General features: G+C 58.2%; 3 protein-coding genes across 7 annotated transcripts; all 3 read left to right on the top strand.

The window, feature by feature from the left end:
* Positions 1–615: 615 nt before the first annotated feature.
* On the top strand, positions 616–3,623 carry C1QA (complement C1q A chain). 2 transcript variants are annotated; one of them, XM_046662196.1, is made up of 3 exons: positions 616–736; positions 1,645–1,814; positions 2,873–3,623. In XM_046662196.1, exons 2-3 carry the CDS (start codon positions 1,652–1,654, stop codon positions 3,439–3,441), a joined length of 732 nt encoding a protein of 243 aa, XP_046518152.1. In that variant the 5' UTR covers positions 616–736; positions 1,645–1,651; the 3' UTR covers positions 3,442–3,623. The 2 variants fall into 2 exon arrangements, with proteins under 2 accessions (XP_046518152.1, XP_046518153.1); XM_046662197.1 differs by lacking the exon at positions 616–736 and adding an exon at positions 805–901.
* Positions 3,624–7,029: 3,406 nt separating this feature from the next.
* On the top strand, positions 7,030–11,522 carry C1QC (complement C1q C chain). 2 transcript variants are annotated; one of them, XM_046662182.1, is made up of 3 exons: positions 7,030–7,159; positions 7,469–7,650; positions 10,656–11,522. In XM_046662182.1, the coding sequence occupies exons 2-3, from the start codon at positions 7,470–7,472 to the stop codon at positions 11,210–11,212; spliced, it is 738 nt and encodes a 245-aa protein (XP_046518138.1). In that variant the 5' UTR covers positions 7,030–7,159; position 7,469; the 3' UTR covers positions 11,213–11,522. The 2 variants fall into 2 exon arrangements, with proteins under 2 accessions (XP_046518138.1, XP_046518137.1); XM_046662181.1 differs by having other exon boundaries at positions 7,044–7,181.
* Positions 11,523–15,322: 3,800 nt separating this feature from the next.
* Positions 15,323–21,799, top strand: C1QB (complement C1q B chain). 3 transcript variants are annotated; one of them, XM_046662070.1, is made up of 4 exons: positions 15,425–15,443; positions 15,730–15,883; positions 19,663–19,869; positions 21,057–21,799. In XM_046662070.1, the coding sequence occupies exons 3-4, from the start codon at positions 19,686–19,688 to the stop codon at positions 21,629–21,631; spliced, it is 759 nt and encodes a 252-aa protein (XP_046518026.1). In that variant the 5' UTR covers positions 15,425–15,443; positions 15,730–15,883; positions 19,663–19,685; the 3' UTR covers positions 21,632–21,799. The 3 variants fall into 3 exon arrangements, with proteins under 3 accessions (XP_046518025.1, XP_046518023.1, XP_046518026.1); XM_046662069.1 differs by lacking the exon at positions 15,730–15,883 and having other exon boundaries at positions 15,323–15,449; XM_046662067.1 differs by lacking the exon at positions 15,730–15,883 and having other exon boundaries at positions 15,328–15,443.
* The last annotated feature ends 850 nt before the right edge of the window (positions 21,800–22,649 follow it).

Genomic DNA, 22,649 nt, shown 5'->3' with positions numbered 1-22,649 from the left:
GAGAGTGAGCAAGGCCACATGATCCGTGCAAACGCTAACAGCAATTCTCTGGATGGTAGAATTCACGGGCTATTGTTACTTTTTAAACAAATGTTGACAAAAGCTAATTTTTAAGCATTCATCGTGTGCCAAGGGTTTCATACGTATATTATCTCATTAAAACTTGATAATAATCGAATGAGGTAGAAGCTATTGTTCCCAATTTATGAATAGGGAAACTGAGGCCCCAGCAGGTCCAGAATCTTCCCAAGGACACGCAACTAGGAAGTGGCCATTCTGGGAAGCTGATTACCAAGCTCCTCGTTACCACCGCACTGTCCTTCTCTGTGCTTCCCAAGGTTTTGACCGTGAGTACGTGTTGCTTTCACAATCAGAACAAAGTCTTACAAGTTACCCGTTTTGAGAAAGATCTGCCCCCACCATGCTCCGTGCGCCTCTGGTTCTCACCACCCCCTGCCTCGCTGACGCCCACCGTGCCGTCCCCGCCCCCCACAGCTGTAGCTGGGGCAGGATGTCTGATGTCCCAGTCTTGCTGAGGTTTGCTCAAAATGTCCCTGGCGGGCCTCTGGCCCCTGGGGCAATGCCGGGGGCGGGGGGTGGGGGGGCCCAGAGAAGGAGAAGAGGAAGTGGGAAGGGATGTGAAAGTTGGCGACAGTTCAGCACCGCCCCTGCTGGGTGTCCCACAGGGGTCCCCGGGCGGAGGGCAGGACACCCAGTCGAGTTGACAACCCGGCAGGTGAGTCCAGGGCCTGAGAGGGAGGGGGCTGTGAAGTTAGGAACCTGAACTGGCCTCGGAGGCTGGACAAGAGGCAGGGGGAGGAAGAGTACAGCTGGCTAGTTCTGGGCCGGGAAAGGATTGCCGGGTGGCGGGTGGGGGACACCGATCCAGGACCCAGAATGAGTGAGTGGAGGCCCTGGACGCCTTGGGCCTGGGGGAGGGTAGGAGGTGTTTCCATGGACCCATCGGCTCTAACCAGAGTTCCTGGGTCCTGGTCCCCAAAACACAAGAAGCTGAAAACAGGCTGGGAGTGTTGGAGCCCAGTCAAGCAGCTCCTCAGAGGGCACAGTGGGTGACAGTCAGCCGTCTGTCCTCCAGCGGGTGCTGAAACGGGCCGAGTGTGCAGAGGAGCGAGCAGATGTGTTGTGTCAGGTGTTTGTGAATTGCTGCGTGCACGCACAGCTCTGCCATCTGGGTTAATTAAATAAGGAGCAGGCGCTCAATAAATATTTGCTCAATGGAATTGATCCTCTGTAGGAGGATCTGAACGTGCGCATCCAGGCGAGTGAGCGATGGCGTCTGTTTGGGTGGCCGTTTGTGTGTCCAGGAGTGCGCAGTGGACTTCCGAGTTCTCTTACCGTGTTGCGTGGGTGTGGGGTGAGAGGTTGTGCTTGTGCGTCTCTGAGTGTGTAACTCTCTGCGCGTGCTCAGTGGCGCGTGTGCCTCTGTGTGAGCTTGTGGTTCTGTGTGTGTGGGGCCCCTGGAGCTGGATGGAGGGTGGACGTCGAAGGTCCTCGAGGGGCGGTGTGTGCATTGGAGGTGGGGGGTGTGTTTATGTCATCGTCGGGGGGGATTCAAGTGTGTAAGTTGGGTGTGCACGAGCGCGTGACGTCAGCCTGCCCAGGCCCTGCCCCGTGTCTCCACAGTGGCATCATGGAAGCCCCCTGGGGTTGGCTGATGGTCGGCGTGCTGGCCGTATCCCTGGCCTCCACGGGGACCCAGGACGTGTGCCGAGCTCTGAACGGGAAGGATGGGGCCCCCGGAATACCGGGCCGACCCGGGCGGCCAGGCCCCAAGGGGGAGCGAGGAGAGCCAGGTAGTCACCTCCCCCTGGACCCCAGCCCCTCATCCCTTGGCCTGTCCTGGCCTCCAAGGTGGAGACCTGGGGGTGGCACCAAGAAGCAGGAGTCCACCTGGTCCCCCTCGTGAAGCCCCTCCAATCTGCACTTGGTCCCAGGAGCTGAGGGGCACCAGCATTCTCCCTGGGCCGCGTCCCCAGGCGCCTTCTCCATACCCTCCTCATGCCTGGGTCCTCCTCTTCCTTTGGCCACATCTTCCTCCTCTGGAGAATGGATCTGTGCAGCAAAGAATATGAAAGGTCCCAAAGCAGTGCCTAGTCTTTGGTCATTGTTCAGTTACCAGAAAGATCAATGCCCTAGGCGTTAGACTCAGGAGCCCTTGAATTGCTGTGTGACCTCGAGCAAGTTACTGACCCTCTCTGAGACTGTTTCCTCATCTGTAAAATGAAGAAATAACCCTCTTGGCACATAGAGAGGGGTCGATTAATGGCAACTAGCCTTTTTGCTTCCTTCCAGCCCCCGGCCCCCAACTGTGTCCCTGATCCCCTTTCCACCTTGAGGTTTCAGAAACTCTCATATTCTAGAAAAAAGGCTGAGGATGAAGGAAAAGGGAGGAGGACAGGGCCAGTGTGAGAAGGGAAGCACTCACTTAATGCCCCCGAGTCTCCTAGTCCATGGCAGGCCGGGAAGATCTGCAGAGACGCTCCCAACAGTTTGCATCTGGGTGTCCTACGAGGAGTCCTGGCACCTGAAGAAGTCAGGATCAGTGGGCTGGCAGGGTGAGGAGGGCACGGCCATGGGCAGGAGCACAGCAGAGGAGCCAGTGTCCTGTTTTTCCCAGAACCTGACACCTTCCCAAGTGCCCATTCACACTTCTCTCCATTTTATAGATAAAGCAGCTGAGGCTCAGAGAGGTTGGGACACTTGCCCAAGGTCACACAGCCGGTCAGAATCAATGTCTTGAAAGCTCAGGCACTCCCCCATCCTCTATCCCACCGCAGTCTGGGGTCCCGGCTGTCTCTGAGGACTGGCGGACACCAGACTGTTACTCTCCATCTGGCCTTTCTCCCCACAGGGGCCCCCGGCATCCAGACAGGCATCCGAGGCCTTAAAGGAGACCAGGGGGAGCCTGGGGTCCCTGGAAGTCCTGGCAACATGGGCTACCCAGGGCCCAGCGGTCCCCCGGGGGTCCCTGGTGCCCCAGGATTGAAGGGCATCAAGGGAAACCCAGGAAACTTGAAGGACCAGCCACGGCCAGCCTTCTCGGCCGTGAGGCGGAACGCGCCGTTGGACAGCAACATGGTCATCTTCGACGAGGTCATCACCAACCAGGAGGGCTCGTACGACAGCAGAACGAGCCACTTCGTCTGCTCCGTCCCGGGTTACTACTACTTCACCTTCCAGGTGGTGTCCAAGTGGGACGTCTGCCTGTCCATCGTGTCCTTGAGGAGGGACCAGGTCCGGCACTCCTTGGGCTTCTGCGACACCAACAGCAGGGGCATCTTCCAGGTGGTGTCTGGGGGCACCGTGCTCCAGCTAGACCGAGGGGACAAGGTCCGGATTGAAAAAGAACGTGGCCGGATTTACCAGGGCTCCGAGGCGGACAGCGTCTTCAGCGGCTTCCTCATCTTCCCGTCCACCTGAGCCCGGGAAGGACCCCTCCCCGCCCTGGCCTCACCCGCTTCCTGCTGTGTGACCCTGGCCCACTCACGCCACCTCTCTGGTGTCTATGCTGTGCTCTGTAAGGTGTGGGTGCTGCTGCTTTAGATGCCTGAAGGGAGATCCGTGTCTTAGAACTCTTCCCAGAATAAAGTCCTGCGTCCGTGTCTGCTGGTCTTGAGGTTCCGTTACTGCCCTGGGCGTTCGGAGGCGACAACAAGTCCTGAGCGCTGACAAGGCCGGCCCAGCTGTAGTACTTTACAGTAGGAATTTAGCAGCTCCCCGGAGCCTTGTTGGCCTGGGTTCAAATCCCGGGCCACCGTTTACCAGCTGTCCCGTCACACACATGTCACGTGACTACGGTGCCTCAGTTTCCCCACCTGTAGAGTGGGACCAATGATGGCACCTGCCTCGAAGGGCTGTTAGGAGGATTAAACAGCTTAATGTACGAAGACCGCAGAGCAGCACCTGGTTCACAGTCGGGGCTGTGTAAATTTTAGCTTTTATTCCATTTTGCTTAATCTGTACCGTCGAGCTTTGAGGCGGGTACCTTGACCCCATTTTACAGATGATGACACTGAGGCTGAGGGTTTGGGGCGGACCCAAAGCCCAAGGTCAGTGTTTAAGGGGCGGAGCTGGGATCTGACTCCAAGTCTTGTGGATGCCCAAGCCTGTGCGTTTACCTGCTGCCCTCGCCAGCCTCCACAGCCACACGCCTGATCGATGACACCCGGGCTTTCCAGCCCTGAACCAGAAAGGCAGGGGCAGGGCTCAGAGAGGGGCAGCAATCGGCCCAAGGGCATCCAGCTGTCCTCCCCAAAGCCAGGTCTCCTGATTCCAGCCCTGGGCTTCCACCCAAGCAGGCAGAGGGGCTGCTGCCTGCTGGGCCTCTCGCCTGGGCTGGGGGCTGGGAGGGTCTAGAATGTTCCCGGTGAGTTCCCAGGGTCCCATTTAGCCCGTCCAGGAGCCGCTAGGAAGTGAGAAGCCTGCTACGTCATTTGTAGGTGAGGAAAACAAGGAGGCCGGGTGTTCAGTCCTGAAAGTGTCCAGCGGCCTGCACGTGTCCCCAGAGGAAGCCGGCTTTATCTTTGTGCTGCACACACGCACGCACGAACACACACAGAGTTGTGCACCTGTACACCACACACACACTCACACCTCCCTCGAGATGCACGTGGACCCACATTCCTTGACCAACACTCGTCCACCCCCCACCGAAACAGGGGCACAGTGACCCCCTCCATCAGCACACGCCCACTCCCTTAGACACGTCTGTACACACCCCTGCTCACACACACCAGGCACACCTTCAAACCCACAGGCACACTCGCGGACACTTCAGCTGCCCAAATGCCCCCTGGCAACCATCAGAGGTACTCTCTCACACACGCACCTTGAGACGCCCGTCCCAGCCACATGTCCTGCAGGCAGGTGTGCGCCACCTGCTCTCCGTCCAACACGCACCTGCCTTGGAAATTCGCCCTTGCACACTGACCGTGCACGCTCACACTCCCTCAGGGCCGTCCTCGGGACACAGGGACCATGTCTCCCATCGCGAACAGACACACACACAGCCTCGGAGCCCACGTGCACACCCCCGCCTTCAACACACCCTCAGGACCCTCTCCTGGGGCCGCCCTGCCCGGCCCGTCAGCAGCCTTTGGGGGTCGGGGAGAAGAGCGTGACCCCACTGCGCCCCTGGGCAGGGCTGGCCTCCTCCTGGCCCTCGGCCCTCTTGGGGTCTCCACCTGCCCAGCTCTCCCCCGCCCGCCCAGCATGCACCCCACAGACGGGGAAGGAACCAGGGCTCCGAGCACCCGCTCAGAGCTGGACGCTGGCGGCCGGGGATGCGTTTACCCCGGGAAAACGGAGGAAGACACTGAGGCTCCAGGAGGAGACAGCTACCCAAGGTCGCGATGCCGGAACGTGGCGGGACCTGGATTCAAACCGCGTCTGCCTGACCCCAAAGCGGGGGGCTCCTTTCATTGCAATGGGACTCAAAGAGAACGTCAGGGGGAGAGCCTGGCAGGAGAGGCCAGGCTGTAGAAACGGGGGGAGAGTGTCTGGCTGCCCCTTCCCCTCAGTTCCACTCATACCCACCCCTGTGCCGGCAAATCCCTGGTCCCTTTGGGAGGATGGAAGGAGCTGGGTGGGCGGGCGGGGCAGGGGAGGGCTGAGCGCGGGCCGAGGCTGCCACCTGCTGGACAAGCCGGCCCGGGCGCAAACGCCTCTAGAACAGAAGATGGGAGCCCCGGGTGCCCTGTGGCTGGGTGCCCCCTCAAAAAAATTCTGTGCCCGTCACTCTCCTCTTCCCAGCCCTCCACCTACCGGGGACTCCCAGGGCCACGTGCGTTCACGTCCTCGCTCTGGTCCCACATTCTGCAGCCTGTGCCAAGGGTGGAGGTGCAGACAGGGAGACCAAGGCCCCAAGGGTCCCACGCGAGGCAGAGACTGAGCTCTGAACTCCTCCCCATGCCTAGCACAGGCCCAGCATCGTGTGTGCTGAGTCTTTTCCCCCATCACACATGGGAGCTGCTGGAACCCCTGTTTACAGAGGAGGTCAAGCCGCTCGCCCCGAGGGACATAGGTGGCAGGAGTGGGGTTGGGATGGGAACCGTCTCCTGCTTGACACCCCCTTTCTCCCTGGAATCCCATAGGAGGAGAAGAGGAAGAGAAGAGGGGCCTCTTTCAGCTCTGCCAGCCTGGCCCCAGTTGGCCACCGCTCACCAGCCATAATAGGCTCCAAGACCAGAGGCAGGAGCACTGGGGATGGAGGGGAGGGAGGGGGTGCCTGCAGGGAAGGGGGGATCAACAAGGGAAACCAGGGGCCCCAGCAGAGGAAGAGGCGCCAACATGCAAAGCTTGCCCCCCACTCCCCGAGTATACAGATGGGAAGTCTGAGGCCTAGGGCGGCCAGTGGTTTGCTGAAGGCCTCAGGGCAAGGGAGTGGAGGGCTGGAAGGAGAGCCCAAGGCCCCTGACTCTGTAGCCAGAGCAGCCTGTCCACACAGCAGGCTGCCTGCTATCAAAGCTTGCCCATCCTGGGTATCCACCCCCAAGTGCAACAAATGGGATGGGGCCTACGGAAGTTTCTAGAATAAAGCCTGCCACTTGACAAGTGCATCTGAGGCTTGTTTCTGGGGGCAGCTAAGCAGAGGGGTCAGAATAAGGCTTTGGATCCCAAGAACCACTCACTGTGTGACCTGGGGCAGGGCCTTTCCCCCCGCCTGAGCCTCAGTTTCCTCATCTAGAAACAGAGGATTTTAACTTCCTTCTGGGGAATGTTGTGAAACGATTGAGCTCAGGGTCAGCGGGTGCCCACAAACGCAGATGGACAGTAGACGGGCTGAACCCGACCCCAGGGGAAGTAGCCAGGGGGCTGGTGAACATACGCCCTCCCCAGATCCGGGGCAGCGGACATTTCCCTATTTCACACACTCATGACCCGGGGGTGGGGGCGCAGGTCACACAGGGGCGTCACTGTGGTCAGCCTGGCTCTTCACCCAAAGAAAGTGTCAAGTCAGAAAAAATTACGGGAAAGGGGATGTGGGACTGGGGGGAGGGCGCAGGAGGGGAGGGGGCCGCCCAGCCAGCTCTGGGCCCTCCGTGCAGCCTCCGCTCTGGCTCGGTGTCCTCCTGCCTGGGAGACGGGAAGCAGACCTGAGGACATCTCTAGGACCGGACCAGGAACCTCCCACCCCCAGGTGAGGCCAGGACCCTACCCAGGTGAGGACAAATGGCAGTTTTCCCCCTGCTGCCTTCCTGAGACAGGGCCCCAGGACAGCTGGATGTGTGGGGGAAAGGAGGGTCCCTCTCCCTGCTGAGCGGGGGGCCTGGGCTTGAAGGAGAGGCCCATTCTCCATCCATCGTGTGGTCCCGAGGGGTGTGGGGCCTGGGGAAGGAGGAAGGCTCCTGCTGGCTGAAGACCGGCCCTGGGGAGTGAGGGGGCCAGAAGGGCAGATGAGGGGCTGGGTAGTCAGCCCAGCTCTCTCCTCATCCACCTCCTTCCCCAGGATGGACGTGGGGTCCAGCTCCCGGCTCCCCCTGGGCCTACATCTGCTGCTGCTCCTGCTGGCACTGCCACTTGGGGGCCAGGCCAGCACAGACTGCTACGGGATCCCCGGGATGCCAGGCATGCCTGGGACCCCAGGGAAGGATGGTCACGACGGGCTGCCGGGGCCCAAGGGTGAGCCAGGTGAGTCTGCTGGCCTGGCAGGGAGGGGGCCCCGAGGGCTTGAGGGGGCAGGGGTCGGAGTGTCCATCTGGGGCTGACCTGGGGGACCAAGGGCAGCAATTTGATGGCAAGAAGTGCGGTCCCTCCTGCCACACCCTCCCTCAGGGCAGAGTCCAACTCTCGCCACAAGTGCAGTCCCTCCCTCCCCAGGGCCCAGGCCTCCCCAGGTCACCTCCTGGCTCCTCAGTTTCCTCATCTGATAATAGGGAGAGAATAAGGTGGCAGGGAGCGTCCCGGGAGATGACCCACGTGAGGACCCGGCAAACTCTGCCATGCTCGGCTTCTGTCTCCTCATAGCCCTCCACTGCTCGCCCTGCAGCCTGGACCCCTGGGGGAGGTGGGCCCCCACCGTGAACACACAGTGCCCAGATGCCCAGGGTCCAAATCTCAGCCCCACCACTTCCCACTTCCCAACTCACAAGGCCTCAGTTTCCTCATCTGTAAAATGGGGAGATGGCATCCCTACTGCACAGCGGTGCTGGGATGACGAAACACCTTTAAACACAGAGTAGTTCTGAGCACATGGTAGGTCCCGGGTGCGTGCAGGCTGCGGTGGTTATTATCAGAGATCGTGCTCACCTGCCTGCCTAGGACTCTGGTGGTTGGCGGGGTGGCAGTGAGAAGTCAGGATCGAAGGCAGAGACCCTGGAGCTGCAGAGCCCCGGGCAAGCCCCAGCGTGAGCAGAGGGGGCCGAGGACATGAATGGGTGGCTGTGTTGGGCGAGAGCGCAAGTCTGGGGGGTCCATTGACTGTGAGCAGGTGCGTCTTCGGGAGGCAGACTGTGTCTGGAGTGGGCGTGGGTGAGGCTGGGTGGGGTGGGCAGAGGTGACGGGGGTGGTAGAGGCAGCGGGCTGAGGATGCCAGGCGAGGGGAGTGTCCTTAGGAATTTCCCCACTGTCGCCTTCCCTCCCAGCAATGGAGTGGAATTTTACCAACATTCCAGAAGTCTTCAATTTGGGGTGAGCCGAATGAGGCCCCCAGGTCTGCCATTTTTTGGGACTCTGTACTTCCAGCTGCCTCTGGCCGTCTCGCTGGCCCAGGTGGCTGATGGCCACTGATTTTTGAGCTCCCACTGTGTGCCAGGCACAGTTCCAAACACTCTGCATATATTTATCTCATGGGGCAGATTAGATTGTGAACTCTATTTTATAAATGAGAAAACTGAGGCCAAAATCCTTTTTAAGAAGTCACTTACTCCCATTTTACAGATGTCAAAGCTGAGGTTCAGAGAGATTGAGCAACTTGTCCCAAGTCACACAGTGGGATCCTGTCCAACTCCAAAGGCCGCGCCCTTAACCACTACCCTACACTGCCTCTCAAGCCCCCTCCCAACACCGGGTCCTGCTGCGCCCAGTTGGCTGCAGAAAGACATCCCAAAGGATGAGACACAGCCCCGCCTAGCATCTGACAGGCATCAGAGGGACCCGACATTCTGAGCACTTCCTATGAGGTGCCTGGCACATGCATTCTCCCACCCCACTCTTTCAGTGGCTCTGTGGGACCCCTTATCTCAGCTACACAAACAGAGGCTCAGGGAGGGGAGGTCACCTGCCCAGAGTCACACAGCTGAAGCCTAGATCTTCTGGGTCCTGATGCCCGACTCCTAACTCTGGAAGCTAAAAGGCTCACAAGCCACAGAGGATCTGTCACAAACAGGTCTGCACAGACACCCACCCCTAAGGAATTCAGAGGAGGAAGTGGCCATGACGGTCCCGGGGTGGTCAGAGAGGGCTTCCTGGAAGAGGAGACTAGAGCCAGACCCTAAAAGATGAGCATGGTTTGGACGGGGGGAGAAAAAGAATCTCACAGAGGCTCAGATAATCAGGGCCTTGGGCAAGTCTGGCCTCAGTTTCCATATCTGTAACATGAGGAAGTGGAACGAGGCCAGCTCTCATGAGGGGCTGAAGTGGGCTGAGTGGGGCCAGGGCAGCTGGCGGGAGCAGCCCCCTGAAGCGGTGGCTTCTCTCTGGCTCCATCCGGTGCTTCCCATGTGCTGAGCTGGCCCGGGATGCTTCCATCTCAGGCATGGATACAGGTTTCATGGGGCTCTGAACTTAGCAAACGTTGAGAGCCCGCTTTAAGAAAAATCACACAAAATTATGGATACATGGATTGCAGGGGAGTAATTATACAAGTCTGCACAAGCGACACAATCGTATTAGAACTGTGTACACACACCACCAGCGCGTGTCAAGCTGGAGCTCCATGTGTTACCCGCAGGTCTGTTTCCTGGGTCTGACACTGCGCTTCAATTAGGCAACACGTACCATTGGGAAAACTAGGTGGAAGGTACATGGGACCTTCTTGTCCTTTTTTTTTTTTTTTTTTTGCAACTTCCCATTAATCTAGAACTATTTCAACATAAAATGTTGAAAAAAAATTAGAAATATACAATTAGGCAAAGAGCCTTGAAGGGGTCAAAGCAAGTTAATAGGGCCCAAAGCTTAAGGTTCCTGAGCTTCCCAGGAAATCTGCCTTTGACCCGTCTCCTGAATTCTGTCCAGAGAAACTAAGACCGTAGACTTTCAGGTGAGGTCTGAATCTGTTAATGTTGGGCCATAAAGAAAAACTAAAAAAACATCGTGCAGGCCAAGTGGAAGGAATCTGAGGCCACGTGCTGTCTGTGGGCTGACAGTCATGGTCTCTGACACGCTGTCTGAGATCCCGCCCAGGTCTGACACCTCCTGAGCCGGCTGGTCCTACCCTCTCCATCACGAATGTGGAAACTGAGGCCGAGAGACAGAGAGGTGCCTTGGCCAAGGTCAGAGGGCAAGTGCATGGGGAGGCGGGACCTGAGCCAGGGTCTCCGTCCCCTCTTCCCTGCGCACTGCTCCAGGTGGACAGGCCACGTGGGGAAGGATGTTCCAGAGACCAGACCCCCATGGTGTGTCCCCACGAGGACAGCCTCAGGCCCCCTCTCCCCTGGGCCTGCCCATCACTTCCCTCTTACCTGCTCTCTCCCCAGGGATCCCAGCTGTCCCTGGGACTCAAGGACCCAAGGGTCAGAAGGGAGAACCCGGCACACCTGGCCACCCTGGGAAAAACGGCCCCATGGGAACCTCTGGGACGGCGGGCCTTCCTGGCCCCGTGGGCCCCCGTGGGGAGCCGGGCGAGGACGGCAGATACAAGCAGAAGCACCAGTCGGTGTTCACGGTCACACGGCAGACAGACCAGTACCCGGCCGCCAACAGCCTGGTGAAGTTCAACACGGTCGTCACCAACCCGCAGGGTCATTATGACACGAGCACGGGCAAGTTCACCTGCAGGGTCCCTGGCATCTACTACTTTGCCTACCACACGTCGCAGACGGCCAACCTGTGCGTGCAGCTGTACCACAACGGCGCCAAGGTGACCGCCTTCTGCGACCACATGTCCAACAGCAAGCAGGTCAGCTCAGGCGGCGTGCTGCTGCAGCTGCAGGTGGGCGAGGAGGTGTGGCTGGCGGTCAACGACTACAACGGCATGGTGGGCACCAGGGGCTCCGACAGCGTCTTCTCCGGCTTCCTGCTCTTCCCCAACTAGGGCCTACGCCGGCCCCCGGGCTGCCCCAGCTCCCTCATTTTCCCTGCATGAACCCACCCTGCCGGCCACACCAGCCAGCCTCTGCGTCCTTGCTCAGGCCATTCTCCCCACCTGATGGACTCCTCCTCCGGGAAGCCCGCCTTGACTCCACTGCCCCACGAATTCTCTCCCTCCTCTGAGCTCCTTCAGGAGGCACTGCTTTGACACTTAACCAATACCTTCTGGTACTGTCATTAGTCTTTTCCGAGTCTTGGAAGAGGCGGGGAGATATAGAAATAAATAATTAAATCAATAAATCCACATGCTCAGATTCCTCGCTGCCAGCTCCTTGAAGAAGCAGGTGTCTTCATCGGCTTCGCACCTGCCGCAGGTGTCGGTGGGCTCCAAACCCAGACGGGGCACCTACCTGGGGCTTAGTCAGGGTGGGTGCAACGTGGAGACACCCAGCACCACTCGGCTGTTTGGGAGAGAGATGCTCAAGTGTGGCTGAAGGCCGCGAGAGGGTGCCGAGGGGTCATCTGCCGTCATTGGTCTGCATGAGGGGCACTGCCACCAGTACAGGGACCCATGCCCACAGGTAGACGGGAGTGCGTTTGAATTCCCAGACCCGTGTTGAGCTATGTTGAATTTCAGGAGCGCCTGTCACGGGAGAGGTTTGGGCTCAGGTGAGCCCAGGGTAGATACAGACCAGATGCGCCAAGGATTTGTGTCAAATTAATGAGCGAACTAGGGTGAATGCATGAAAGAATCAGGGAGTAAATGAATGACTAAAAGCAGAATAAAGGAATGAGTGAATAAAGAAAATCATAATAGCTACCACTCATTGAGCACTTACTATGCACCAGGCATTGTGCCGGCCCGTCTCTCAAGTCCTTTAATACTTACAGCCACGCTCGGGGATGGGCAGGACTGGACGAGAGAGTCTGTCTCCTGGATGCCTGATTCACCATCTGACACCCGCCACCTCCCTGCTGTCAGGGTTTCACTGTGAGGGGCCTGACAGTTTGGCCTGGCTGCCCCGATCCTTGCTGGGGGACCAGGAGGCTCGCTAGGAGCTGCAGCACTTTTGCTGTGACAGCCACGAGAAGCGATTGACGGTTCAGGTTCAAAAAGATAAAAAGTGTAACTTTCCTGTGCAGACGGCAGGTCCCACCACGGGGCCCAGTGAGACCCCAGGCTCCCTCAGGCCTGGGAGAAGCTGCCCTGGCCTGGCTGGGGTCTCAGTTTGGTTCCACAAGGCCCCACGGAGCTCACAGAGGCACCAGCCAACCAAGGTGGGCGGGCTGTCAGAGCAGCTCTGCCCGTGAGGTTCCTTCATCCTGTGGACCCCCCTTTCCCACTCCCACAAATCCTCCATCCACCCAGATACACACTCAACTGTCAGGATTCAACACAAAGATCGCCTCCTCCATGAAGCCTTCCCTGGTTCTCCCCTTTGTGTCCCCACAGAGCCCTCCACAGACTTGGACCATAAACTCGTGACCCTTTAGAGCCCAGGTTCCCAAATCTGGTGGTACAACAAAGTTCTCTGCACATCTATTTACAAAACAAAAGACAGAGTTCTGGACCCAAGGCTGTCTCATGAAGGTTTGGGGAGGACGGCACAGGAGGTGAGTGGGCGGTTGGCCTGGTAAATCCAATGTACGTAGTCCACCAACCGCCTTTGGAGCACTTATTTCCTTATAGGTCTGCCTCCCCCACAGGCCTCTGAGCATCCTTGAGGGTGGGTCCGCTTTGATGCTTGTCTCATAGCAAGGGCATGTGTCAGAGGGGAGGGGCGGAGAGAGAAAGACACTCATACTCACGCACACTCAGCAAGGGAGAGAACAGAGCAAGGGCATGGCTCTCGGGCCCCTGGCAGGGCCGGGGCCAGGGTCACGGGGCCAGTCCGCTCACAGCTCTCCCTCCATCGACACTCTGCCGTGTGCCGGGCGATGCCCCAAGTGCTACACGCTTCTTCCCATTTCTCTGTTGTTTAAAAATCAATAGCCCACTTATGTCGGCCGCAGGGTCAGCTCAGAAACCTGTGCTTCGGAAACGACAATTTTTATGCCATGTTTATTTTCCATAATTGTTTCCTTGTTGTTCTCTCTTCGTCAGGAGAGACGGGCCTTTGAAAATGCCAGCTTGTCTCTGGGCTGAGGGGAGCCGGGCAAGGGTTTTTAAGGGGGGCAGGCAAGAAGGGGAGGGGTGTGGAACGGGAACCAGAATGGGACCCCGCAAGCTGCAAGGACTCTCTCAGACCGCGGGCTGTGGAGGGTTCTGTGTCTCTTTTCTACTGTTTGTAGTGTCGTCCCCTCTCTGTCAGGGATGCAAGTCAGCAATCTCATGGTGCAGAGACCAGCTGGCTCCCATTCATGGACCAAGACCCAGAGACCCCCCCGCTCCTGATCCTAATCCAGGCTAAGGATCCTGTCCCCTCTTCTTAGAAATAATACTGTTCCCAGGTTTGTGTTGGGCGCCCACCGAGAGCCGGCACTTAGCCAGGCCCTCCCTGGACGTGCAGGGCTCCCTCACCGGCCCCACGACAACCCCAGGAGGGGGGTGCCCAAGCCCCCAATTCATGTACGAGGACACTGAGGTCAGTACACATGCCTGAGGCCACATAGCTCGAGAGAGGCAGAGCTGGGCTTCAAACTCGGGATGGGGCTGATTCCTAAGCCAGTGGCCTCACCCCCTCCCCGTGCTTCCTGTTCTCAGCCTCGCACTGCTCCCACCCTGAGGTCAAGCCCATCTGTCCCATTGCCATGGCCACCGAGGAATGAGAGGCCCGGGTCCACACGGCCTCAGGGACCCTCAGACGGACCCTGGACCTGCTCAGAGCCTTGCCTTCTCCTCCCCCGGCCTGGGTCCCTTGGGTCTACAGTCGGCTGAGCCCAGAGACCCTTTGGTTTTGTCAAGCTCGCCCCTTCCTCCCCTTCCCCGCTGCAGGCAACACCTCATTCCCATCAGGCAGCATCCGCACGCCCAACGCTTTTCCATCTCCAAGCACAGAGGTCAGAGGGTTTTCCTGACCCACGGCTGCTCCCCGCGCCTGCCCATGACTCCTGAGAGGGGGTCCCGGGGTCTCGGCCACAGCCTCTACCAGGGGGCCGGGGCCTGGTCCGAATCCTGCATCGGCCTCTTGCGGGAGCTGTGGGCTCCAGCAGCCACTCCATTGTGCCGTTTATCACAGAAGCCGCGAAACCGCGTGTCATTAACGCCAGCCTCCCCAGTGGAAGGGCCGCTCCCTGCGCCGAAGCACGGCTGACTCGCTGCGGCTCTCTCCAGGCCCCAGCGCACAGAGACTTGACTCGCTCCCCTCTTGGCCTCAGTTTCCCCATATGTAAAGTGAGCGGAGTGGGGCCGTAGACCTCTAAGCCCTGACTTGGTGCGACTCCAGGATCAACGAGCAACGGGTCCTGCCGGTGCCTATTATCGCCATCAGCTTCAGGCCCTGCTGGGAGCAGAGGAAGGGGCATAAATAAATAATGACCACATTTAAACGCATTTTTCATGATTAGATTATTTTCCGAGAGCAGGCAAAGAGCAGGGGTGCCAAAATGAGAAGAAAGCAGAAGAGACGAGCCCAGAAAGGGGAAGCCTGGGATGTGGCAGGATGTGAACAATTGACGTGTGCACCGCACTTCACAGGTTTCCCTCCTCCTTCTGCTCCGCTGTCCCAGCCGAGCCCCAGGTGCCCTGTACCACCTGCAGAGCAGGTGCAGTGAGCGTCCCGTCATAAAGCAGGGGCCACTGGGGCTTCCTCAGCTGCCTTGGCTGAAAAGTGGCAGAGCCCGAATACAGATCCAACCCCAAGTCCAGCCCTGAGGCACCAGGCAGGCCACGTTCTCATTTCGTTGAGGGACACCCCTGCCCTCTGTGGAAAATCACGAGGGCGGGCCCTTGGCAGTTTGCCCCCGGCTGTGGACACCTCCCAGGACAGCCTGTTCTCCCCACAGCTGCTGAGCCAGCGAAACCCAACTCATGCCCACCCACCCTCTTTACAGTAAACCCCTCCAGATTGCAGAAACGGGACCTGAAACTGTCTGAGGGCAGCAGGGGGGGGGGGGGGGGGGGAGTGGGGTGACAGGGAGGGGGGCCAGCCAGCTGGGCCTGGAAGGGGGCCGCCAGGGGAAGGCCCCTCCTGCCTCTGGGGAATGGGACTTCCGCTTTGGACGGAGAGCAGCAGGCTCTGGCTCCAGGTCGCACTGCTGCCCGGCCCGCGGCATCCCAGGACGCCGGCTCCCAGGTGAAGGTGGGCTCGGTGCGGGGGGGCTGGCTGCAGGACCAACAAGGTGGAGGGCGGTGCTTCCCAAAGTGCAGGCTTTGCAGCCGCTGCCTCAGAGCCCCCTGGGGCTTTAACAGCGAGGGTTCCTGGGCCCAGACCCTGGGAGTCAGACTCCCTCTGGGGGAGCTTGTGGGTCTGCTGTCACCCGGGGCCCCAGGGGATGGGGAGGCGGCCTAAAATGTGAGCCACCAACGTAAGGGCTTTGGGGTCATCGAGACTGAAGCTGAGTCCTGCTTTTGTCTCTTAGGTGCTGGTGATCTGGGACAAGTCACGTAACCTCTCTGAGCCTAGACTTTCTTTGGGGATAACGGAACCTTTCAGGGCTGCCGCGAGCCCTCAAGGACATCGGGCTCAGCCAGGGCTCAGCACACTGCCTGATGCAAGAAATGCCAGAGGCAGAGGTGAAGTTAGAACCCAGGCCCCGCCACCTGGCACTTCTCTGACACCTGCCTTCTCTTATTTCCTCGCAGTCTGCTGAGAAAGCGCAGCTTGACTCTTTCAAGAAAATAATTTGACTTGCGGGTGGAGTTGTAACTAGTTATTGGTCCTGAGGGAACTCGATAATGTTTGCAAAGGAGAGGTGGGATCAGGCATGCACTAGGGACCTCATTCCTTTTAGGCTCTATCTCATTTACTCTTCTGGCAGCCCTGACAGGTAGAAATCAACTTGCCAAAGAGGCTCAGAGAGGTTAAGACACTTACCTGAGGTCACGCAGCAAGGTGGCAGCAGAGGGGGAGTTCAAGGTCAAGTTGGCCTGAATCTAAGTCAGGGGAAAAGGCACTGCTGGGGCTGGAAGGGGATGGATGGGTCAGTAATGTGGAGAAAAACGTGAGGAGCAAGGCGGACAGGGTGATGGAGGGTGAAGGCATAGGGCTGTCAGACCTGATGAGGTTGAGTCCTCGCCCAAGTCTCAGACTTGGTGGCCCCTGAAATGGGCCAGAATCCAGACCTTCCCGCTCCCCCTATCTCCCCCCATCTCCCCCCGCTCCCCCCACCTCCCGCTTCCCCAAGAAGGCCCTGCAGCTGGTTAGAGCGCACCACCCCTGGGCTGCCCTGCCTCAGACTCCGTCTCCCTGAGCCCAATCTCGCAAAGGACCGGATCCTTTCCACTTTTCCAACCATCTCCCGTCAGGTCCCGAAACTTGGAGATTCTTGGATGATGGTGATAATAAAAAAACAGCTCACACCCATCAAACACTTCCGACGTGCCAGGCTCTGTCGTAAGCCCTAACTCATCCATCCTCCTGGAACTGTGTGAGCTAGAGATTCGCCTTATCCCCATTTTATAGAGGGGGACACTGGCCAAGAGAGGAGAAGTGACTTGCCCAAGGCCTTAGCTAAGAAGTGGCAGAGGCCTGATCGGGACCCTGGCAGCGTTGTTTCCTCATGACCCTCCGGGCCGCTCAGCACCGGGGGCTGCTGCCTAAAACAGGAGCCAGAACAGGAAGGAAACAGGCTCAGGGAGCGCCGGCCCTGCTCTACGCGCAGCCTGTGCGGGAGCTCCTCGCAGGCTGTCTGGCTCCAAAGCCCCTGTTTTAACCACCAGGTGGAGGGGCCTCCATGCAACACCCCGTGAATTTCCAGATCCAGTGGGACGGGGTTTGAATCCAAGCCGCATGGGGGCTGTGTGACCGTGATCGAGGCCCTCGCCCTCTCTCATGCCCAGTTTCCTTCCTATAAAATGACAAAGCGGGGTGCTCTCTCAGGGAGCTGTTGTAAGCACCTAAGCAAATAAGATAACGGCATGAAAGCATTTGGCACAGAGCCTGGCACCTGCAAAGTGCCCAATGCACGGATTATGAAAGTTGTCAAATTGTCATTTCGTAAAACCTCCAGCAAGAGTGGGAACTGGTGCTTCCTCAACGGGAAGCAGGATCATCTCCCTGAGCCGCCCTCTCTGCGGAGCACGACAGAGCCTGAGCCGGTCACTCGAAGCCCTGGCCTCACCCGCTTTTGCAGCCTGCCTTCCTTGGCTCCCAGCACGGGCTCTGGCGTAACTCAGGGGTCTGGGCAATGAATGGTCAGGACTAGACTGAGGGGCTGAGGCCGACTTCCTGAGCTCACGAGCCCATAATCAGCAGGTTCTCTGGGCGCAGGAAGGCGTCCACTGCCACATTCCAGGTCGGCTCAGCCGGCACGAGGCAGAGAGAGGGGTTTGGCCATGGTTGTGCCGTTAACCAACTTGCTGGGGGACTTTGGGCAGGTTGCTTTCTAATGCTTGAGCCTCAGTTTCCCCATCATCAAGAGTGCTGTGAGGATCAGACAGCAGCAGCGAGGCTGAACAAGAGCTCGGAACTGCACAATTCTTTCCTAGCCGTGGCCTCCCCTGGATCCTCAGCTCCCCTGGGAGACGGGCAGGGACCACTCTGCTCTCCCATTTTAAAAGCAGGAAACAGCTCAGCCTCTGTGGGCTGAGGGGCTATGGGGGAAGGCTTTCTGGAGGAGAAAGCCTTTGACCTGAGCCTTGAAGGATGGGGAGAATTTGGATCTGGGCAAAGGTGGAGGGGGCTGCCTCGGTAGGTAATGAGCTGCCCATCACCGAGATGGTGCAAGCCACGGATGGAAGAACCCTCGGCAGAGATATTATTGAGGAGGCTTAACAGTAGACTGAGGGTTCCTCAAAAAGTTCAACACAGAATGACCATAAGACCCAGCAATTCCATCCCGAGGTACATAGCCAAAAGAATCCAACACAGGGATTCAGATGAATCCTTGGACAGGAATGCTCACAGCAGCGCTACTCACAAGAGCCAAAAACGGAGACTTCCAAAAGCCCATCCACAATGAATGGAGACACAGACCAGAATGTGTCCCTACGGTGGAATATTACTCAGCCGTAAAAAGGGATGAAGTGCTGACACGTGCTACAACGTAGACGGACCTCAGAAGCACGATGCTAGATGAAGGAAGCCAGACACAAAAGGCCACGTATTGTGACTCCATTTACACGAAATGTCCAGAACAGGAAAATCCGTAGAGTCAGAAGGCAGGTTAGCGGTTGCCGCGGGCCGAGGAGGGAAGTGGGACTGAGGTGTAACTGCTTAGTGAGCACAGAGCTTTAGTTTGGGATGACGAAAATGTTTTGGAACCAGACAGAAGTGGTGGTTGCACAGCATTATGAACGTGCTAAATGCCACGAGATGTTGCTTTAAAATGGTTAAATTTATGTTACGTGAATGTCACCTTGATTAAAGAAAAAAATAGGCTAAGTTTGGACTAAATGAATTTTAAGGTCCCTCTGTCCTGAGAATTAGTGCCATGGGGCACTGACCCTGCTGACCAGGTCAAGACAGCCCAGGGCTTCTTCCTGGTCCTCTGGGATTAAGAAGGGGCCAGCACTGCCCTCTCACCAGGCCCACAGCCTTTGGAGGGACCTGAGAATATTCCGCCAGAAGAGATGGCCTGGTGTGCTTGGCAGGGACACTGGCTTCAGTGCCAGACAGGCCTGGGTTCGAGTCCTGGCTGCAGTCCTTCCTGTGTGACCCTGAGAAAGTGGCTGGGCCTCTCTGAGCCTCAGTCTCCTCTTCGGTGTAGAAATAATAGCTTCCTCCACGCAGGGCTGCCCTACGGATGTACAGTGGCCCACTGTGGAGGTAGCCGAGGCACCCTGACTTCTGAAGCCCTAATGAATGAGAACACCTGCAGTAAAACCCAAAACCCGCCACCACGGCCATCAAGGCCCTGACCTCCTGTCTCTTTGCCCCCTCTGGCCACACTGGCCTCGCTGCTGGTCCTCCACACTCCAGGCCCTGTTCTACCACTGGGCCTTTGCCCCTGCTGTCCATTTCTCCCGGAACATTCTTGCCCCAGCCCTTTCTGAACCTTCAGTTCTCAGCCTAACCCTCACATCTCAGAGACACCGTCCCCAGCCAGCAAACTTTCCTGGTGGGAGGACTTCCCTCACAAAACCAGCCCCCTCCCGCCCCAGCCCACGACTCTCCCCCCAGGCCCCCTTGTATCCTGTCGGAGCACCCGTCACGGTCTCTAACGCTTCCTATTTACTTGTGGGTTGGCCTGTTCATCGTCTGTCTCCCCCTGAACTGCCAGCCTCAGAAGGCAGGGGCCATGCAGGCTCTGTGGCTGGGACACACTCAGCCGCCACATGAACTGAGGAAGGAATGAACAAGCGTGAGGAGTCCCCATAGGAGTAACCCAGCCCACCTGCTTGTCCCCCCACAGGAAGCAGCTGAGACGGTGCGGCGATGAAGACCCTGACCATGGGCGGCATCCTGGCGCTGCTGCCACTGCTGCTCCTGGGTCCACTCGACGTCTCCCGGGCCCAGAGCAGCTGCCCCGCGTCCCAGGGAATTCCTGGAATTCCCGGCATCCCTGGGTCACCAGGCACTGACGGCAAACCCGGGACCCCGGGGACTAAGGGAGAGAAAGGTACTGCGGGCTTTGGGGACACAAGCCTGTCACTCAACAAGGCCCCTTTCTTGCCTCCCAGGTCACAGCTGCCTGCCTTTGAGGTCAAAAAAGCACCTGCCAATCCACCAGCTTGCTGAGCCCTCGCCATAAATTTGCAATAAGTTTGCAAGGAGGGAACTCTAATCCCCATTTTACAGATGGGAAAACTGATGGCCAGAAAGGTTACTGACTTGCCCAAGGGAGCCCAGTAGATGTTGAGGCTAAGACCAGACCATGGCTCTCTTACAACTAAACCCAGATAGAGACAGAGCTCCCCTGCGGCCAGGCGGTCCTGGGTCAGCTCCAGGCAAGCGGCTTCCCCTCTCCGAACTGCTGCTTGCTCACAGAGGCGATGGTGCCTTTGCGGGACTGTCACAGGGTTCAAATGGGACTTCCCACCTCGAAAGCGCTTGGGCAGAACGCAGGTCACTCATTCATTTCACTGCAGCCAGCCACTCTCCTCGCATCATCTCGTTTAATCCTCACGGTCCCACAAAATAGCATCACCCTCATTTCACAGATGAGGAAGCTGAGCCTCGAGAGTGTGACTCCATCAAGGTGACACAACTAATAGTGGCAGACGTGACCTGAGAAGCACACTTGTCTGTCCGCAGGGCCTGCACTCTCACCACTATACTCTGCCACTCTGCTGGGAAAGAGGGTTTCTCTCATGTTGTGACAGACCAAGGGGAGGTGGCCGCTTGGAGCAGTGGAGTGAGAAGGCGCCTGAGGCCCACTTCCAGGGCCAGCAAGAAAGGCCCTGATAGATTAAGGATGTCTGCCATGGGAGAGGGAGCAGAGAGAGAGACAAGCATGCCAAGCATTCGTAATCAGCTCCAGGCTTAGACCCAGACAAGGGCGCCTGTACGAGCTTGTGAGGAGGGCAAGCCCAGCACCCTCCTTAGGAAGACACTGCTCCCCACCCCACGGGTCGGTCCCCTCTGCTGTCAAGCACATCGCAGACTCAGAAAGCTGGGCTGGAAGGAGACTCAGAGGCCCTCTCTGACCCCCTGCTCTTTTTCACAGATGGGAAGCTGAGGCCCATAGAGGAACAGGGACCTGCCCAAGGTCACACAGCCAGGCCCCCCGTCCCCCAGCCTGGGGCTTCTTCCTTGGGCTGTCAGTGACCTCCGACCTCCTCCTTTCTCTTGTCTCTGCTTTTCCAGGGCTGCCGGGGCTAGCTGCACACCGCGGCAACTTCGGAGAGAAGGGGGAGCCAGGGATTCCTGGGAACCCAGGAAAAGTGGGCCCCAAGGGCCCCGCTGGCCCCAAAGGTGCCCCAGGGCCCCCAGGAGCCCGTGGCCCCAAGGGAGAATCAGGAGACTACAAGACCACACAAAAGATTGGCTTCTCAGCCACGCGGACCATCAACATCCCCCTGCGGAAGGACCAGGTCATCCGCTTCGACCACCTGATCACCAACGTGAATGACAACTACCAGCCTCGCAGCGGCAAGTTCACCTGCAAGGTGCCCGGCCTCTACTACTTTGCCTACCACGCCAGCTCGCGGGGGAACCTGTGCGTGAACCTCATGCGCGGCCGGGAGCGCATCCAGAAGGTGGTCACCTTCTGCGACTTCGTCCACAACACCTTCCAGGTCACCACGGGTGGCATAGTCCTCAAGCTGGAGCTGGAGGAGACCGTCTTCCTGCAGGCCACCGACCGGAACTCCCTGCTGGGCATGGAAGGGGCCAACAGCATCTTCTCTGGGTTCCTGCTCTTCCCGGACAGAGAGGCGTGACCCATGGGGCTGACTGGTCCCCTCCCCACTCCCTCTGCCGCCAGCAATGCTCACTTTATCCCCAACACCACCCCCCACCCAGCAAAGCGTCCAGTAGGGCGCCACAGATGTTGCCGAATGAATGAGCAAATAAACTCCTTAAGGCCAAGGGACAGTGGTCTAATTCAACCGTGTCCCAGCTTCTGTGTCAACACAGTAGGTGCTCAGAAATGCTGTTTGAATGCTGGTTGAATGACTAAACAATGAATGAATGAATGAATGAATGAATGAATGACTTCTGAAAACAGAAACTCTCTCTAATTGGAGGTGCCTGGAAGATCAGACCCTGCGTCCAGCTCTGTGACAGCCACACAGTGGGAGACGGGGAGGGAACACCATCTATCAAGCACCCACTACACTCCCAGCACGGGGCCAGCCCCTTTCCTCATTCTCTCACTAGTCCCCACACTCATCCTTGGCGATGGGTGGCATCCTACCCACTTAAAGGGGAGAAAACTGACGATCAAGGGACAAGGGGGTTGTCCTTGATCCCACAGCAGAGCTGGGATTCAAGGGCAGGTCTGCCCACTGATGACCTGAGACCTCTTTCAAGACAACATGTCTACACCAGCCCCTAACGGGGTTTTCTGCTTGTAACATCACATACCCCAACCCCAGAGACCCAGGGGTCCGCCTTGGTTGACCTTGGAAACCAAGACCCTTCCCCTTTTCATTCTCCCCACATGCTCCCCTTCCAATGTCTTCCCAGCCTGGCACAAGCTCAGCCATCCAGTTAGAATAAATGTCACTCCTCTGCTCAATAACCTTCTGTGGCTCCCCACTGCCCAGGGGATATAGTCCCAGCCCGTAAGCCTGGCCATCAAGGTTCTCTACGGATCGGCCTCCCAGTGTCACTCCCTCCTCTCCTGGATGAAGAACATCTCCGCCCAGACCAACCGGGCCCTTTCTGTCTTCTAGGCAAGCCCGTGCTTTCTTGCCTCTCGCTGTTCTTTCTCCCCGCTCGCTATGCCTATCTAAC

The sequence above is a fragment of the Equus quagga genome, chromosome 5, assembly GCF_021613505.1.
Source record: "Equus quagga isolate Etosha38 chromosome 5, UCLA_HA_Equagga_1.0, whole genome shotgun sequence".
Taxonomy (NCBI): Eukaryota; Metazoa; Chordata; class Mammalia; order Perissodactyla; family Equidae; genus Equus; species Equus quagga.
Note: the sequence above shows the minus strand (reverse complement) of the source record. Positions and strands in the feature narration are given on the sequence as shown.

Excerpts from the sequence above, each read along its gene's own strand:
- C1QB (XM_046662069.1), top strand. The coding sequence starts at position 19,686 with ATGAAGACCCTGACCATGGGCGGCATCCTGGCGCTGCTGCCACTGCTG. Across the intron at positions 19,870-21,056 it reads GGGGACTAAGGGAGAGAAAG|GGCTGCCGGGGCTAGCTGCA; the intron begins GTACTGCGGGCT and ends CTGCTTTTCCAG.
- C1QC (XM_046662182.1), top strand. The coding sequence starts at position 7,470 with ATGGACGTGGGGTCCAGCTCCCGGCTCCCCCTGGGCCTACATCTGCTG. Across the intron at positions 7,651-10,655 it reads GGGGCCCAAGGGTGAGCCAG|GGATCCCAGCTGTCCCTGGG; the intron begins GTGAGTCTGCTG and ends CTCTCTCCCCAG.
- C1QA (XM_046662196.1), top strand. The coding sequence starts at position 1,652 with ATGGAAGCCCCCTGGGGTTGGCTGATGGTCGGCGTGCTGGCCGTATCC. Across the intron at positions 1,815-2,872 it reads GGGGGAGCGAGGAGAGCCAG|GGGCCCCCGGCATCCAGACA; the intron begins GTAGTCACCTCC and ends TTCTCCCCACAG.